Source organism: Coenobita brevimanus, chromosome 35 (genome assembly GCF_032717465.1).
Source record: "Coenobita brevimanus isolate Jiangsu-jjx chromosome 35, ASM3271746v2, whole genome shotgun sequence".
Lineage (NCBI taxonomy): Eukaryota > Metazoa > Arthropoda > Malacostraca > Decapoda > Coenobitidae > Coenobita > Coenobita brevimanus.
Window position 1 is genome coordinate 243,390 of NC_136988.1, and position 20,088 is coordinate 263,477.

Sequence of the window (20,088 nt, forward strand, 5' to 3'; positions counted from 1 at the left end):
GGCTCCACCGCCCAGTTATACAAATGTTCCTCAATTCTCTCCCTATCCTCCAGAAGAGGATGGTAGACTGTGAGTGAAGGGGAACTTCAGCCAGCACCCCACTGTGTTTACACCTCAGATGAACCTGGGGCTACAACAACTACTACAACTACCACTACTACCACTTCCACGTACAGTAATTGTATTCACTGTAGGACAGACCTTTCAGACTGGAGATATTAGATGCAGCATTTAATACCTTCTCTACAAAGGGGCCATGCTAAAGTGAATAAAAGCATCTCATAGTTGTTTTTAAGTGTGGGGTGTAGTAGAATCCACAAAGCATTTAACGAGAAAGCATAAAAGTTGGAGCACTGTCAACAGCTGCTCAGTGGAGTGAGTAAGACATTCACAAACCAGTACTAATTCCTCCACCTCAGGCTTAACCATCTATACATATCAGTATCTATGTCATATAACAATTACTATAAAAGCTCCAGGATGCTTGCATGCGTCAGCCTTGATCACCTAATGGAAGCTGTCTATGCTACTCAGTCTATTGCAGCATCCTTATTCAGTTCCTTATCCCTGAGGTCACACTCTATGACCTCATCCCAGGTCTTTTTCAATCTGCCTCTTGCAGCTCTACTCCTGACATTCACACATCTCACTTTCTCACCCAACTGTCATCCTCCATCCTCTCCACATGCCCAAACCATTTCGATCTACCGCACCTTATCACAGCACCAGTACATTCCAGTTGTGTTGTAGTCATTGAGAGAAATTAAGTCACAGAATGCAGTGTGAGGCTGGATGGTTAGGAAGTGGAGAATGTGAGTGCATTCAAGTTTTATAGGTAGTGTGATAAGTATGGATGGAAGTTTAGAGGATGAAGTTCGTGAAAGGGAACAGCAGGGAAGAATGGTTACTGGTTCACTGAAGGCAAGGATAAGGAACAGGAAAGTCCATGTAGAAATAAGAAAGTTACTATTTGTACCCTTGTGTGGCATCTGATTTTGTGAGGAAGAAATCCTGACCATTCCTTGTATGTAAACCCTTATGGGACGCTCTAGATGCAGTACCTTACCTATAGACCACCAGGCATCTTAATCAGTAGCGGAGATTTGAAAGAATTACCACATACCAGTATAAAGCTACTTTCAAGTACTTGGCTGCAAGTTTTTTTTTTTTTTTTAATGCCCTGACTGAAAAACAAATTTACTTTTTATTTTGACTGACAGATTATTTTTTTTTTCTGATGAATAGAAACCTAACTCACAAAATTACCATAAATTATCATAATTCATTGTTTTGGCAGGAAATACCATCCATCCATCCATCATCCAATCCTGTGTTGCCACATGATTAGTGTAGAAGCTGGGGACTAGGCAAGTTGGTCCTGACATTTAGGATGAGAGTGACCAGCCTCACTAATCCCTGAGCGGCATTACGTGAGCAATAAACCCCAGCCACCCCTTGGATATAAACAACTTCACATTTGATTTCACTTCACATCGTCATCATCATTCCGACCTCTTATTCCCACCAAAGGATAGGATGAGGTATGGGTTCATATAGCAAGAAAAAACATGTTTGTTGGAGAATATTCAAAAGCCTTTCCAGTTAAATCAGTCACACTCTTACTGATTTACCATTCAAGCCCCTGGAATCCTGACTCCACCTCATAGGCATACACATCCACACACCTATTTAGCTGATAGAAACACATTGCATTTAAAATGTTTGAGACACCATGTTGTAAGGAAGACTACTCAGTTATCAACTCTCAGTTTTTCAGATTATATATACCTGTGAACTACTGTTAGTATACAATTGTTGCATTAGTAATGAAAAATGAAATCAGAATATTTAAATTAATAGTTTTGGGGGGGACTGGTCGACATGAAGGCTATTTGTTTGTGGTCACCCTGTACAGGATTAAGGCATCTGGCTGTAGATAGATAGCTAGATACAATAGTTTGGAGCCAGTCATTTGAAAGTAACAGTAGTGGAGGAATGAATTATACCAACCAATTTGCCCCCTCACCTCTGCTCATATGGCTGTGTAAAGGATGACCATGGTTGGTTGGTTTTAATGTGACAAAAAAATCATAATAATAATAATATATGGGCAATCACATGAATTCAGCTTAAAGTCATGGTTCCTGAAATAAGATGAGATTTAGTTATATGGTACAAATGAGTCTCCCTGTTTACTATACTCTTTTTACCATAACCTTGCTCAGGTTGTTGTCCTTGTGCAGCTTATTTTGCATAGGTCAGTGGCAGAATGAGACAGTACTATGGCTTTACATTCTTTCCCTTGTACTTCTTCCTGACTAGCATCATATTCTAATGCTGATCAGTTGTTACAGCTCAGAAATCAAAGTAGGGTGGTGGTAACTGTACCCTAATTAAAGTGAACAGATCATAGTTAAATTGACTAACCAGTCCAATTACACTTTGCCATCAGTAGAGATGCAAGGGACTGGGCTTCTTCATCAAGTTAGAAAATAAACACACTACACTACAGAACACACTGTTGTACCAGGATCACTGAAGTAACGCCGTAGCTTCAGTCATAGTGTGGTTACTCTTTCTTATCCTTGCCAAGTCTGATTCGCTTGTGAAGTGAGGTGAGATCTGATATAACGTTGCGCTGGAGGACTGACGAAGCACACAGCATGCCTCCAAACAGTGCCCCAATGAACCCACACGAGCACACATCTTGCCCCGTCAGATACAGACCTGCACACACACAAGGAAGTTAGCCTAAAAGTATGTTTTGAAGATGATAGCAGGTTTTTATTAACAGCTGTACTACTGCAGGTATTCTACATGGGGTGTAATAATGGCAGCAGTACTAGAGTAACCCTGGTCTGTCTGGCCGAGTAAACTCATCCGTTGCAGGTGAGCAGTTGCCTTTGCAGGGCTGTTCATGTAGCGAACAGTGCCTCACTGGAGCAAGGCATGAAGAAGAGTAGAGTTTAGGTTCCTGATGGATGCCACATTTGTGTCTCCACCCAGTTTACAAGGGCACCATAGCAGGCACCACACCACCCCATTATTTGTTTATATGATTACCATCCAGCATTATGAGTGGTGTGCTGGGCTGTAGGAAATTATTGGGTTTTTCTCTCAGTGTAGAGTCACCTAAGAAGTAGGCAGCATTACATCAACTGATTGGAGAGGGACACCTTCATGTGCAGTGGCATGACATGACCAGACAACTCTGCTGCCCATTTATACAGAGATCACCCTACCCTCTCCCTAGCCATTCCCTCCCTATTCTCTGCAAGGTTCCTATCCAGATGAACCTGGTGCCACAGCTACATTAACTCTAACAACAACAGGCTGTGAAGATTTAAGAGTCCACTTTTATTTTACTGATCATATTTGTTTTTCCCAATAGCCTATTTGAATTACAGTAATCACTCCAATATCCGGAGTAATAGAGCCATCGGTAGGTTCGGTTATTGGTTTTGTCCGGATATTGGGCCCCAGCTTATGGACTTGTACTTATGGACCCTAACTCAGAGAAACACCTATACAACTCCCTCTGGACATGCATAGCACCTATTTAAGACCCAAATCACACCAATAAGGCACATAAATGACTGAAATAAATGCAAAAGAAACATAAAATGATGGTTTAGAAGTATGTTCATACATTAATAAACATTCTGGTACTTATGGACCCTAACCTAGCCTACCTCAGAAAAACACATTCCTACTGCACATGCATGAGGTAAGTATAGTATGGAAAAAAGTACAGTATGAAACATTCTGGTAAGTATAGTATGGAAAAAAGTACAGTATGAAACATTCTGGCTACTTACAGCAAGTCCCTGGCCACCTCGATGAATAACCGCCTCCTCTCGGACTCTGACAGTAAGAACGATTTCCTGAAACACTTGCAGTACACTCTTCCTGAAGTCTTGCACTGAACTTAGTCAATAACACACAGAAGTCCGTTCTCTTCACAGTGTTCACTTTAGTCCAAATAATGTTCCATTTTAATTTTGTGTTGCACATTAACTTTTCCCAAGTTTTTTTTATTTTCCAAAGCCAAAACAAAGAAGGTTAGTTACGTTAAATTTTGTTTCCACTGAGTCTTTTCTCTCATTTCGAAAACCTTAACACAACACACTGTTTTTTTCACTGCACAACACTCAAAATTCCCGTGTGGTCTGGTGGAGAAGTTCTTGCTGTTTATTCACTGTCAGAGTCCGAGAGTATCACTGGCAGGCGACCAAGGGGTGCATCGCTGGGTCGTGGTGATGGCGTACCGACTACAGAAGACTCTGACAAAAGCTGCAAACTCACATCGAGCGGTGACTCCACTGTAGCTGATGTGCTGGGCTGTGGCTAGGAGCATGAGGGCCTGTCTTGGGGAGGCAACGGAGTGGAGCCAGGGCTTGGCACAGCGGGGGTCACGGGCCTGAAAAAACTGTCAATCGTTGACTGACGCAAGGACCGACGATTATGGCGATTGATGATGCGCTGCCGGAAAGCACGCACTTCCTCCACGAGTCCCAAGGGCCCCATCTCCCTGTCGCAGTCCGGGTGTTCCAGGTAGTCTAGGACGAACTCTAGATGTTCCCGGAGTGCGCTCAGCTTGGGGATGGCTGGAGTAGTGTCCTGCTGAGAGGAGTCCGCATCATCGTCGCCTTCGTCGTCGGAATCTTCAAGTTCGGGACTGACACCAGCAACCGAAGACGCGATCTCGATATCAGACAACGTCTGATACCCAGGATCGCCCTCATCGTCGTCCAACCACTCACGTACATCGTCCACATCAACATCATCGCCGTGCGTACGTAGCCGTGCATGGAAGTCATCCACGTCAAAGCCCAGAAAATCGTACTCCACATCTGTTCCGAGAAGCAGACGAGACCAACCATTTTCAAGAGTTTTCACAGGGACTTCCTTCCATGCACTAGCCCAGTTGTACAGCGCAGACTTGATGTTGTAGCGGCGAAGGTTTTCCAAAGTCCGCTGGCCTCGAGTGTCACGTCCTTCCCTGCGCTCGTCCTCGTCCTCGAGAACAACCATCACCTCGTCCAGGAACTTCCGACGGTACAGGCGCTTTGTTGCCACGATCACTCCTTGGTCCATGGGTTGAATGAGCGCTGTCGTATTAGGTGGCAGAAACATGCACCTAATACGGCCATTTCCAGCAACCAAGTCCTTGTCGCACGGGTGGACAGGTGCATTGTCGAGCAGAAGGAGAGCCTTTACCTGGTCGCGAGGGATTCCCAGTGTCTTCGTCTGGTACTGGATGACCTCCTTGACGAAGTGACGGTGAAACTAGTCTTTGAAAATCACAGCTGTGAACCATGCCTTCAAAGAATGGTACCATACGACAGGAAGGACATCCATCACCCCACGAAGGCACCGAGGCTGCTTTGCACGGCCAACAACAACGGGCTTAAGCCGGTGCATGCCGTTAGCACTGGCACAACACAAAGCAGATATCCGTTCCTTGGAAAGCTTGCGGCCAGGTACACGCTTCTCCGTCTCCTCGGCTAGAGTGTTCGTTGGCACCGAGCGATAGAATAGGCCAGTTTCGTCTGCGTTATAGACTTGACCGAGAGTGAGGCCCTCCCTGTCGATCAAGCCTTTCACCTTGTGCCGAAACTCGTCAACTCCATCCTCGTTAGCGTCCAATGCTTCGCCATGTGCTTTACGGTTAGTAAGGCCATGCCGCAACTTGAACGCGAAGAGCCAACCCTCGGATGCCTTGAAGTCTAGGGCGTCGTGAAGCCTTGCAAACTTCTCAGCAGCAGCCTTCAGCTCCGTTCCACGTACCATCACACCAGCTGCACGTTGCTGTCGGTACCAAATCAACGTGGATCGGTCGATTTCTGCAAACTTGGGGGTAAACATAACCTTCCTTTCCACGTTGCGTTTGCTTCTCGACGAGAAGTCAGCCGTGTACTGCATGAGCTTGTCTCGGGAACGTTTGATATCGAACAAATTCGACCGGGCCAGGTTAAACTCGCGGAGAATGCGGGAAGAAGACCAACCCGCATCAACTTTCTCCAATATCTCCCTCTTCTTTTCCAGAGTCAACACCACTCTCTTCCTTTTCTCAGGTGGCGGGGCCATCATCACACACACTAAGAGGAGGGCCGAGAGCAGCAGGAGGCCTTGCAGCAAGTACGGCACCACCACAAAAGCGAGCACGTGGGCAGTCATTACGAAGAGCGTAGGTCCAGTCGCGGTGAGAGACAGGCGGGAAGTGGGGAGGATGCAGCGGCGCTCTATCGGACGTCGGAGGAATGACAAACCAAAACAATGCTCTCCCACGGCGCGCGGCAAGTTCAAATTACGGACGGCAAAAAATCGATTTATTTTTTTATTTTTTTGGGTTTTCGGACCATTTTGGGAATGTTTGATCCCAGGACGATAAGGTCCGGGTAGTGGGGATGTTCGGTTATTGGGCGTCCGGATATTAGAGTGATTACTGTATTTGTTTGATACCGACATTTTCTTCTGTCGCAAGTGACTCCTAGCTGAGGGGGCAAAGCCTCTCAGACCCTTGTTTAATAGTATCAGACAAATTAACAAAGGAAATGCTATGGAAGAAAAGTCATTTATATAAACGAATACTACCAACTGCAAGGAAAAATTTATTAGTATCTTCTGCAAATGGGTTTGTAAACCATAAACCCAAAAAGTGAAGGGAAAACAAGAGCACTGAATATGGACACAGTTCCATAGACACTTTTTTTTTTATAAAGGTTGATGCATAGGAGAATAGATGACAAGATTTTATATGCTTCCTCAAAAAATTGTTTAAAAAAAAAAAAAAAAAAAAAAAAAAAGGCTTTTGCAGTTTAGTGTGTTATATCCACATAATAAGGATGTGAGTTCAGAATGGGGATGGAGAATGAGAGACTGGCTAGAAGAGTGTATATGAGTGTGGATGGGGAGGCCAAGGATGAGATGGAGGGATGGGATGAAGGGATATATGAGGGAGTAGGATGTTAGCTGGAAGAAGGGCAGCAAACTGGCAAAAGACAGGGTGACATTAAGGCGATTTGTTTGTAGTCACCTCTTGTGAGATTATAGGATCAAGCTACAGACAGATAGGCAGTCAGATCACAGGCTGGGACAGGGAATATTTTCAGCTTTCACAAGACCAACTGATGTGTCATATGAACACTCCCTCTAATACCATTACACCAATCCTGAATAAAACTACCAAAGCATGTATTCAGTAGTTACAGTGAGTATTAATGCCAGTATGGTAACATGTGAAGGTCCCATGTGAGTTAATTCATCATTTAGGAGAGGTTGGAGCACTGAGAGATGCAGTTTCATTTTCCCTGCCCACAATATAAACTAAAGCATTTATTTTGGCTAGATGGAGAATGGGAGACTGACTGAAAGAGTGTGTATGAGTGAGGTGGACTGGGATAATGGGAGGAACAGACCGAGGATGAGATGGAGGGATAGAGTGGAGAGATATATGAGAGAGGGGATGTGAGTTGGAGGGAGGGCGGCCAAATAGGACGAGGGCAGGGCGACATGAATATGATTTGTTTGTAGCCACCCCTTATGGTATTATGGCTTCTGACTATAGGTAGATAAATAGTTGGATTGATAGATACATGGATAGACAGATATTGTGGCTATTGTTCACCTGGTATGTCAGTCTTGGGGCGGAGGATAGCGTTGTTCCAGAAAGAGTAGTGTTCGCTGGTGTGGTCAAGGCCGAAGATTTGTCCCTTCGATGTGCCCAGGTAATGGCGGATGGATACAGGCGTGCCGATGCTGATATAGTCAATGTGCTCCTGGCCACGGAAAGAAACCAGACGACACACAATCACACATTAAGGTTCCATGTCTGACACGATCAGATTTTTTTTTCCCCATCTGCTACTGGTTTCATATAATCCAGTACTACCTGTTTCATAATCGGATTGTTGGCGACTTACACTAGCAACCTAACTGCTTTTGCCTGGTGAGAAGTTTGACTAGACTCCCAGCAGAATGAAAAACAAGACCTACCAAAGGGTGGATGAGTGGAGTACGTGGAGCTCGTTACCCTCGGTCGGCAATCCACCTTGGAGAACGAGTACTCTCATTTCAACCCCACACAGCCAGGCCTATAGTGCCCAGGGCCAGGGATCTTATACCCCTGTCCATCGGCTAGTGGTGTGCCCTCCCATGACTTCGGAGGTTTGAGAAAGCTTATCATTTGAATACATGAACACCACCTAACTTACTAAATATTTTCCTGCGGTACAGGAAACCGTTTAGCTCATCACTCAACGAGGAGACACTTAAAGGCACCGAGTGAGTGGATGGTAGGTGCTCCAGCCTACCAAACAGTCATGAGTGTTAGTTTTTGCTGTATAAGTCCTTGCAGGGAGATGCAGGAGGATTACGGGACTTGGATATGCCAACTATGTAGTGTCAGAAAAAAAAAAAAAAAAAAAAAAAAGCTATCTACTGTGCTTAGCTCCGTCTATAGAAATATTACACTTGACAAATCAACAAAAATTATATCTCTACCAGTGTGCATCTCAAATTAGGCTATTCAACTTTTTCGCTACGCATTGGTCAAACCCCTGGGAGGATACTTATTTCTCTAAGTGTAGCCTACATCGTGAGACTGGAAGTGTGTATCCTCACCCTGATGTCTGGGAAGAGCTTACACGCCTGCTCAACCGCCTTGTGGCCAAAGGTGTTCTTGATAATCTCGTATTCCTCGCCTCGCCTCATCACAGGACGCTTCTCCCACTCTGACACCCACTCGTATGGCATCACCGACGTTAGGGACAGGGTGGTTTTGCCTAAGAGAGAGAGAGAGAGAGAGAGAGAGAAATATACGCATCACGATCTTACTCCTTTTCATCGTATTCATTCTAATGCTATTCATCTTCATCAACTTTATCTTTACATTGAATAAAAATCATAACAGCAAGAACACACTTTAAAAAACCATGATTTAAGTAAAGGAATTATTGTAGCTTTTTCTAAACACAAAAGGTCTTTCTTGTGCGTATAAATTATCTAGAAGGATCAAGACTAAATTAACAGACAGCATAACAACTACGAAAGTACGTTACAGGATGAGGTAGTGGGATTGGGAGGGTAACTGAGGATGAGGTGACGGGAAGAGACCGACCGAGAATGAAGTGGAGGGAGAAATGGAGGCCAAGGATGAGGTGGAGGGGAAGAGGGAGGCAGAGGATGAGGTGGAGGGAGAGAGGGGGACCAAGGATGAGGTGAAGGGGGAGAGGGGGGATGAAGGATGTGGTGAAGGGGGAGAGGGGGACCGAGGATGAGGTGGACGGAGAGAGAGAGTCATTATACACACCAGGAAATCGCATCTCCCACAGCGGGTCTTTGGTGGATGAGAAAGACAGGAACATCAGGGGAATGTCCTTCTTCATCGCCTCCTCTCGGCTCAGACTTAGATAATTTTCCATCAGCTGTGAAACAGAGAAAGTAGTAGTAGCAGTAGTAGTAGCACCAGTAGTAGTAGTAGTAGCAGTAGTAGTAGTAGTGGTGGTAGCAGAAGCAGCAGCAGTAGTAGTAGTAGGCAAAAGGCTTCCACTTCAACAAACAAGACTTTATTGACGCCATAGCCTTGAGATATGGGTGACCAATAGAGAACCTACCTCAACACTGTGCCTGTGGCACTGCCTTTGATGCAAACCATGCAATGGTATGCAAGAAGGGAGGCTTTGTTTGCATCCGACACGATGAAGTACGTGACCTCACTGCCAAAATGCTGCAGGAAATATGCCATGATGTCACGATTGAGCCAGCTCTGCTACCCCTGGACGGCGAGCACTTCACCCACAGAACAGCAAACACATCAAATGATGCAAGAGTGGATGTCAGTGCTACTGCTCGAGGTTTCTGGACACTTGGACAGAGGGCGTTCTTCGACATCAGGATATTCGATCCTATGGCAGCATGTCACCGTGAACTGTCTCTCGAAGCTGCACACAAAAGGAATGAACAAGAAATAAACAGAAACTACCAAGAAAGGATCCAACATGTGGACCACGGTCGATTCACTGCCCTTGTGTTCACAGCATCAGGTGGGATGAGTCCAGAGGCTGTGAGATTCTACTCGAGACTGGCAGAGGTTCTTTCTGAGAAGAAACGTCAACCGCATAGTTGTGTTATGGCCTGGATGAGATGTCGACTGCCATTCTCCCTCGTGAGGTCTGCTCTGCTATGTCTCAGAGGCACAAGATCATCAGCCCTCAGGCCTGTCTCTCTGGCGGGTATGGATTACGAAGCTCGTACAGTGGTCGAGAGTCGCATAGACCAGCGACTCCAATAGTTGAATGTCTTTATTTACACTGTAATATCAGTAAATATAATAGTAATAGTAGATGGTTGGTCAGCACAGCCGTTGGCGTGCTTGGGGCCAACGGATTGTAATATGAGGGTTAGTGTTAACCTTCACATTACAACTCTAATTGGTGAACTGTATTAGCAAGGTTGTTGCTGATCTTCACAATATAATTCACCAATGGATGGAGATTTAAAAAAAAAAAGTAGTAGTGGTAGGCTAGTAGTAGTAGTAGTTGTAGTAGTAGTAGTAGCAGTAGTAGTAGCATAATAAATTGCAATCTCTTCTTGACTGCTCATCTGTAGCAAGAGATGAACACCACAAAATGATGCTAGTCACGAAGAAGTGTTGTGGAAAGGATATAGAGCTATAATTAACAAAATAAAAATAAAAAAATACCCTCCAAGCTAAGGGGGAGGAACTAAAAAAAAAAAAAAAAGAAAGAAAGGCAAGGAAAATAATGAAACAGGCCAGAAACGGGAAGAAACAAAGGCCAGAAAAAGAAAGATAGAAAGGCCAGAAAAAAAGAAACAAAGGCCAGAAAAAAGAAAGAAACAAAGGCCAGAAAATAGAAAGAAAGGCCAGAAAAAAGAAAGAAACAAAGGCTAGAAAATAGAAAGAAAGAAAGGCCAGAAATAAGAAAGGCCAGAAAAAAGAAACAAAGGCCAGAAAAAGGAAAGAAACAAAGGCCAGAAAATAGAAAGAAACAAAGGCCAGAAAAAAGAAACAAAGGCCAGTAAAAAGAAAGATAGGCGAGAAAAAAGAAAGAAACAAGGCCCGGAAAAAGGAAGAAACAAAGGCAGAAAAAAGAAAGAAACAAAGGCCAGAAAAAATCATCAAACGCCAGAAAAAAGAAAGAAACACAGGTCAGAAAAAGGAAGAAACAAAGGCCTCACCTGGTCTATATTATTTTCAGAGTATATCCATGCGTTTCTCTTCCGTATGATATTCAGATTTTCCGCTGAAGTGTTGATGCCGACGAAGACAGTCAAGCAGCTGATACTGTGTGGGTGTGACAGGACGAAAGGCCATAGGCAAGATTTGGATGCGATGGACTTAGGCAGTAGACTTTCCATGGTATTGAACACCCCTGGAACATTGAACATCGTGCTGAACACCCCTGGAACACTGAACATGGTACTGAACACCTCTGGAACACTGAACATTGTGTTGAACACCCCTGGAACACTGAACATTGTACTGAACACCCCTGGAATATTGTACTGAACACCTCTGGAACACTGAACATTGTACTGAACACCCCTGGAACACTGAACATTGTACTGAACACCCCTGGAACACTGAACATTGTACTGAACACCCCTGGAACACTGAACATTGTACTGAACACCCCTGGAACACTGAACATTGTACTGAACACCCCTGGAACCCACCTGCATCGGAAATGACTAAGGGAGCAGCAAGGGTGACCACATCGCCTCCCTTCTTCACCTCCACCCCCACCACCCGTCCCTCCCTCACCAGAATCTGAGTTACCTGAAAGTATGTGACGGAAATTATTAGTCTTTTCACTGCTACAGGTAATGGCCGATTCACGCGACCCGTTTCGGTTCTGACAGGCAGTCCGGTGGCTAGAAGCCGTCGATATTTCTGACATGCATTCTAATGTAGCTGTTCACATGACCCGTCGAGCTGACGGCAGCACCCGTCCGTCAGCCGACCAACATGTCACGGATATCTTCTCGAGAAATCCTGGCCGGCTAGCTGGCGACTTGGCGCCAGCCTGTCGGGTTGGTGATGACTCATGTGAACAAGGGCACGTAGCGTACCCGTCCATTCCACGGCTCACTGTTACCGCCTTGTCCATGTAGATAACACATACAGTTCATTGTTTGGCATCATGGACGAAAGGCTGATTGAACTTGTGTGTTCTTATGAAGAGTTATTTGATATGACTATCAAGAAGTAGTGATAATCTGCATAAAGATAAGATATTGAATGCAACTGGCGAGGAAGTAAACAAACCAGGTGAATGTGTCAATAGTTTATAATACATGAAATTATAACTCATAATCTTTGCAGGTAAAATTCACTGTTTTTCTTGCCTTAATACAGGATATGCTGTATCAATCTCAGGGCACTGCTCCAGCAGGACTACTGAAAAATTTTACATCACCATCTGCCAGTTCTTTATGCAGGGTCCAGAATTCTCTCTTGAACCTTCTCTTTGGTCCCTACATGTCAACAAGTGGGTTGGTGGAGGGTTAGTGCCCCTCCCTGTAAAACAACTAACTCAAAGTCAAATGGCCACCCCTTCCGGGATTATGGCGTCTGGCAGTAGGTAGATAGTAGATAGACCTTCTCTTTTTCAATGACTGGTGTACCCATAACCTTTTCCTCCTTCCACGAACTTTTTCTTTCTCCTCTTCCTCTAATTGCAGAGCAGTTGCCGTCAAATTACTTGGAGACCGATCAACCATGATCCTCACGCAACAATGAGCACACACTGAATGACAATGCCGGACGGACCGGGAACGCGTCATGTGAAACACAACATTCTGACGGCGTCAAGCCGGCGGACTGCCTGTTGGAACCAAAACGGGTCGTGTGAATCGAGCTTAATTGTGAAATATCCGCCGTGGCAACCAAGGGCACCACAACACCCCCAGGAGGCGACAATGGAGGGGTGTGTAGGGTGCGCTCACAGTCCGTGCAATATGGGCGTATGTCCCATATGGCCGCACGCCCCTATTCCACGGACAGCACCTGGCACAGACATCTCAGTCCGGGTGTGTTACCCTCTGGTCGAGCCGGCCCTCACCAGGATTGGGGTGGAGCTGAAAACCCAGCTTCTGGCAGCACCGCAGTGACGGCCTGTAGCCGCACATATCAAGAGACGGCCTGTAGCCGCTCGAATACAGCGACAGCCTGTAGCTGCACAATACAGCGACGGCCTGTAGCCACGCATAAAAAGAAATGGCCTGTAGCTGCTCCAAGCGCTGCCTACCCTCCCTGCAGAACCAGTGATGGCCTGCAGCCGCACTTGGGGAAGGAGCAGTATGCCCCCTCTCCTTCTGCAGTGGCCTCGGGGAGCATGACACCGGTGACGGCCTGTAGCCACACCTGTAGTCAGGAGATGGCCTGTAGCAGCTCCTCGCCTACATGTCGCTCCTCATACAGGACACCGGCAACAGTCTGTAGTCATGCCCATGGACAAGTGACAGCCAGCAGCCACACTCCATCCATGGTCCCATCAGGGAGTCGGGCCCCGTTGACAGCTGGTAGCCGCACCGACAGGAAAGGGACAGCCTATAGCCGCCCTCCTCCTGTTGCCCAAGAGACCTTGGCGACGGCCTGTAGCCGTGCCAGGGAGAGACACCCTAAAAGTCTCTCACCCCGTGTGACTTCACGACGTGAGGGCAACCCTTGCTCAGCCCGCCCATCCTGTGGCAGAGCGAGTTGCGCCTCTATCCCTCCAACCCAAGGCAGCCCACGAAAGGAAAATTTCAGTCTAGTGGACTGGTTGAGTGGACCCGTGTTATCCCCGGGGGTTTACGCCCTCCAGCCAGCGCCAGAGAGAAAGCAGACCCTGACGGACTCCTGCTGAAGGTGACGTCGCAGTCTGACCCTGACGGCGGCGCAGCGGGAGCAAGACTGCAGGCAACGGACCCTGGACGGCCCCCCCAGTACCCCGGGGCATGACCCTCCCAGTCCCAGGCGAAGGCAACGCCCTTCCCCTACCCGACGCCGACAGGGGCACCTGCAGGAGCTATTTGGCCCAGTCCAAAGGGCCAGACCCCCATACCCAGCCCCACCAGCGAGGGGCCCTTTACCACCCCCGACCCCAGCCCACCACGAGTGACGACACCTCTGCGGGTGGTTCCGTGGCCTCTGGAGAAAGCAACACCAGAGATGGTCCCACCAACACCTGGCCGGCACCTGCTAATCCCCAGGCCACCTCTGCTCGGGCCGAGCTCTCGACGATCCCCCACCAAATAGTGACTATAACACAAGAACCGTATGTGAACAGTGCAAATAGTGAGTGACAAAGACAGTGTTCCCCTCATAAATACCCCGTTTACGCACACCTGTGTATTCATAATATCAGAGACGCTACTCCACCGTCACTTATTATAAAGAGGGACACTGACACATATCTTGAAGAGACAGGCAACCCTATATTAAAACTGTGTATAACCTCGAGCCAAGTATTTACAGTGTCTGTCCTATATCCTCGCGACTGTGAGTATCCTGCAAGATACACCTGATACACCTGCCAGTCCGAGTCCTGTCTAACACTCCTTGACATTGTATAGAGTACTGGGTGACTTGTTTGTATTGTAAGGAAAGGCTTAGTAATATACGTATAAAGCAGCTGTCCAGAGTTTATATACCCTGTTCCTCTTGTGGTGTATCCTAGCTCCGGTCTAGAAAAGGAACTCGGCTATAGAATAGGCGTTCCTAGGACGGGAAGCCGCCTTAAAAACACCTAGCATAACAAATTGCTCACTTCAGCTGGTCGCTCCCGGAGGTCTTTTGTTGATATTTTGTGGTAGGATTGTCATGTGGTAGCGTGGTGCATGAAGCGAGTGTGGTGTGTGGTTGGATTAACGTGAGTAAAATAGATTGTTTGTGAGGTGTGTTTTGTGTTGGTGTACTGGCAGGGAAGGGAGGTGGCCACACTGCAGTCTGGCTGGGTGTCCTGGATGTACTTGTGTCTCTCTGGGTAGTGTAGCTTCTAAGGGGTGGATGTTTGGTGATGGTTTTTGGTGGATCCTGTTTTGGTTTTGGATGGCTGTGGTGGTGCGTGTTTGTCTGTGAACTTGCTGTGTTGGGTGAAGCAAGGGTGGACGTTCCTTATATAAGTGTAATGTTGAGTGGTTGAGCACAATACATATATAGTAGAGGTGCTGATGTACATCCAGTGTGTGTGTCCAGTGTGTATGTGCCTAGTGTGTATATGTGTATGTGTTTAGTGTGTGTGTCCAGTGTGTGTGTCTAGTGTGTGTGTCTAGTGTGTATGTGTATAATGTGTATACGTGTATGTGTCTAGTGTGTATGTGTTTAGTGTGTGTCTAGTGTGTGTGTCTAGTGTGTATGTGTCTAGTGTGTATGTGTTTAGTGTGTATCTAGTGTGTGTGTCCAGTGTGTGTGGGCATAATTCATATATAGTAGAGGTGTTTATGTATACCTAGTTTGTGTGTCCAATCTGGTTTTAACGATACATACATACATAGAAAGATGATCGTTCTGGGATTAGAGAAGTGAAGGACGTAGTGTTTAGAGGTGAAACTGGAGTGACGTGTGAGTTGGTGTAGGGGGTTAGGAGAAGAGGTGAGGGGGTGGAAGGAATAGCATGGTGAAGTGAGGAGGTGAAGTGAAATCTATCTATCCATCTATTGCCAGACGCCTTAATACCATACGGGGTGGCCACAAACAAATTGCCTCCACGGCGCCCCGTCCCCCGCCATTTCACTGCCCTGCTCCCAACTCGCACCCCCTTCTCTCATATACCTCTCCACTCCATCCCTCCATCTCATCTTTGGCCTCCCCCTCCACCTCACTCACATACACTCTCCACGTCAGTCTCTCACCCTGCATCCTCTCCACATGAAGTGAGATGCTGGAGAGATAAAATAGTGAATGGATGGGAAATAGTAGAGATGAGGATGTGAAGAAAGAGTATACTGAGAAGAGGAGGAAGAAGAAGAAGAAAGAAAAGACCGACAAGGAGGGAGGGAGAGAGAGAGAGAGAGAGAGAGAGAGAGAGAGAGAGAGAGAGAGAGAGAAATGGAATACAAGATGTCTTGGAAGGAGATTAAGAAAGTAACAAAAGGTAATAGGGAAAGTATTAACCCCCCCCCTCTCTCTCTCTCTCTCTCTCTCTCTCTCTCACTTACCTCCGCCCTCACTAGAACTTTGCCTCCCGCTTCCTCTATTACCGGAATCATATTGAAGGCGATCTCCGAAGACCCCCCTACAGGGTACATGGCCCCGTCTGCAAAGAAAACGGGATCTGGAATTATTTGAAACTTTAAATACTTTTCCTTATAACTAAAAAATAAATAGATTAAAAAAATAAATAATGAGGTAAGCAGGGAAGGATATTAAAGATTTATTAACTGTCAAAAGGAAGAGGGAATTGTCAAAGCGAACAGGGTATTGCCAAATCTATAACTACACTTTTTTTTAAAGGCAAAGAAGAAGGAACCCAAGGCCAGAAACCCGCACAATTGTTCCCTCCAAGAAAAAACAAAAACAAGATGACAGAGCTCTATCTTGGCCCAAAATTACCATCCTTCCATCTTGAATACCGAATTGTGACAAGAGAGTAAAGCTAGAATATGATGCAAGTCACGAAGAAGTGCTGTGGAAAGGATGTAGAGCCACAGTACTGTCCTTTTCGGCTACTGAGAAGACTAGAAGAGGATGCAAATCACGAAGAAGTGCTGTGGAAAGGATGTAGAGCCACAGAACTCTCTCCTAAACCCCACCTTTGCAGTAGTGAGAGAGGTTGAGCGACAGGATAGGGTGCAAGTCACGAAGAAGTGCTGTGGAAGGGATGTATTCGGTCACTGACAGCTAGAATAGGGTGCAAGTCACGAAGAAGTGCTGTGGAAAGGATGTAGAGCCACAGTACTGTCTAATTCGGCTACTGAGAAGGCTAGAACACGATGCAAGTCACGAGGAAGTGCTGGGGAAAGGATGTAGACAACTTGTATTCTCTCTCTCTCTCTCTCTCTCTCTCTCTCTCTCTCTCTCTCCTATACCCCACCTTTGCAGTAGTGAGAGAGGATGAGAGCCAGGATAGGGAAGGCTGCTTTGCTGAGAGGCGTGCCGAAGTCTCCATAGGCGTAGCAAAGGATGTCACGCAGTTCCTGAGTTTGCACCATCTCCTGAGAAAGAATGAAAGAGAGGGAGTGAGCAAGGAAATTCATCATCATCATCATCATCATCATCATTATCATCATCATCATCATCATCATCATCATCATCATCATCATCATCATCGTTTCGTCAGCATCATCATCAACAACATCAACATCTTCTTCTTCTCCTCTTTCTCTTCCTTCATTATCATCATCATCATCATTATCATCATCACTCCACCACCACCACCACAACCAATGTCATCATCATCATCATCATCACCTTCTTCTTCATCATCATCATCATCATCATCATCATCTTTTTTCCTTCATCATCATCATCATCATCATCATAACCTCTTTCCCCCACTCAAAAAAAATCATTTAAAAAAAAACATCAATAGGCGCCAAAAATGAAAATAAAAAAATAAAACGCAGAAGGAACGAGAATAAATCACTAAAAAGAAGACATTACGTAGCTCCCTTACCCAAACCACTTCCTTGCACGTCCTCGCGTTCCATTTATAGAAGTCTGTCAGGTACTGGTAGATTCCTGTAACTTGCAGGAGTCGAACCAGCCATAGAGGAAGTAGTTTGACGACCATGGATTTGAGGCCTTCTTCAGACACCTCATCCACGGCCCGGAAAAACCTGCAAGTAGATGGACGGATGGATTTTGATGAATTTAACCCCTTAGCGCACGTGTTTGGGCTTTCTCATTAACGTCATCCTTCTCCTCCTCCTCCTCATCATCATCAGCAGCAGCAGCATCGTCGTCATCATCATCATCGTCATGGTCATCCTCCTCCTCCTCATCATCATCATCATCATTATCATCATCATCATCATCATCAGTCTAATTTTAATCACTTGTTATGGCACTGCATGCAAGTCAGGGATGGCAACTACTACTACCACTACTACTGTCACCACCACCACCACCACCACCACCAATAATAATAATAATAATAATAATAATAATAGTAGTAGTAGTAGTAGTAGTAATAATAACAATAACAATAACAATACTACTACTACTACTACTACTACTAATAATAATAATAATAATAATAATATGCCTTACCTAGCAATATTCTCAGCCTCGCGTGGAAATCTCTGCTTCAAGTCATACTCCCACACACCTCGTCCCCCAAACACTGGATACACTCGAGGTTCTTTCTCCTTCTCGGCAAATATCACTTCATCAAATATATCATCTGAAAAAGGAAAAAAATATATGGTAACTTTGATATGGTAGACACGTACATACATACATACATACATACATACATACATACATAGGCCTACATACATACATACACAGATAAATAGATACTTGTTTATGTCTATCTACCTGTACACAAATGGAATCACACACACACACACACACACACACACACACACACACACACACACACACACACAGGTAGGTAGGTGGGTAGGTAGGCGAAAAGATAGGAAGGTATACAGACAGACTGACAGACATACACAGCTAGATAGATAGATAAATAGATAGTGTGTTTATCCATCTATCCATCCTCCTATCTATCTATCTATCTATCTAACTCACCCAGCGGCTCAAACTCCAGCTGACCCCTTGTGATCTGGTCAATTAAGGTTTTGGCAGTCGTTCCTTCCTTCGCCTTGCCGATGTAGTGAATGCCGACGTCAAACTCATAGCCCTTGTCTGTGAACGTGTGGCAGCTTCCCCCAGCCTGCAAAAATACTTACATGGTTCGTACACACACAGACACACATGCAGAAAGATAGACAGATAGATAGATAGATTGATATTTGTCTATTTGTCTCGGTACACATAAACACACAACTCTACGGATCCAACACATACTATTTCACGTATAAAATCTACGGATCCAGCACATACAATTTCCCGCATCCCTGAGAGGCATAGATGTGTGTGTGAGAGAGAAACAGAGACAGAGCTGTGCCTATCTTTACCCGGTCATGCTGCTCCAAAACCAACACCTTCTTCTGCGCCTTCGCCAGGATAGCAGCCGCCGTCAGCCCTCCCAGGCCGCTCCCTATGACTATGGCGTCGAGGTGGGATGGGACTTTGTGCTGACTGAACCCTGGGGAAGACAGTAGTAGTAGTGGTAGTAGCAGTAGTAGTAGTAGTAGTAGTAGCAGTGGGAGTAGTAGTAGTAGTATCATATTATCTTCATCATCAACACCACCACCATCATCATCCCAGCATCATCATCAATAATAATAATAATAATAATAATAAAGGAACAACATCATCATCATCACCATAGTAATAATAATAATAACAACAGTAATAACAGTAATAATAATAATAATAATAATAATAATAATAATAATAATAATTCCTCTCACCTTGCTTCAACACAGCATCCCTCTGCTTCTGATCAATCACTTTTGGCTTCACGTCTGTACGCGCATCATCTTTAAATGGATTGATGGACGATTTGGCTGTGTGGTACTGGAACACCTTGAACACCACCACAGCCACCACCACAGCCACCACCACAGCCGCTACCACACCCATCCTGCCTTCTGTCTGTGGGTGAGAAGCATGTTAAGACCACAGCAACACTACGTCCACCACAGCCACTACCACAGCCACCACCACAGCCACCATCACAGCCACTACCACTGCCACCACCACAGCCACCACCACTGCCACCACCACAGCCACCACCACACCACCTCCACACAAACTATACTCTTTTCACTCCAACCTGGCCAGGATTTTCGTCCAACTGCAGCACATCCCACGTAGCTCAGTGGCAGAAAAGACAATGCTACGGCTCTATATCCTTTCCAGAGCACTTCTTCATGACTAGCAATGCATTCTAGTATTACCTTATTATCGCACTCGGCAGTCAAGGCGGAGAGAGAGCAGTTTTAGGCCAAGTTGCAGTGAAAGGAGTATAACAGGTCTGGCCTCGACACGGCTGCTGGCACACC

The 20,088-nt window shown here is 45.7% G+C and overlaps 1 protein-coding gene across 1 annotated transcript; it reads right to left on the bottom strand.

The window, feature by feature from the left end:
* Nucleotides 1–2,569: 2,569 nt before the first annotated feature.
* Nucleotides 2,570–19,666, bottom strand: LOC145396208 (all-trans-retinol 13,14-reductase-like). The gene is made up of 13 exons (XM_080269643.1): nucleotides 19,495–19,666; nucleotides 19,096–19,226; nucleotides 18,707–18,851; nucleotides 18,221–18,353; nucleotides 17,625–17,787; nucleotides 17,043–17,163; nucleotides 16,168–16,265; nucleotides 11,701–11,803; nucleotides 11,203–11,396; nucleotides 9,314–9,428; nucleotides 8,626–8,786; nucleotides 7,631–7,781; nucleotides 2,570–2,727 (listed from the first exon to the last, which is right to left on the bottom strand). Exons 1-13 carry the CDS (start codon nucleotides 19,664–19,666, stop codon nucleotides 2,570–2,572), a joined length of 1,845 nt encoding a protein of 614 aa, XP_080125769.1.
* Nucleotides 19,667–20,088: the final 422 nt, after the last annotated feature.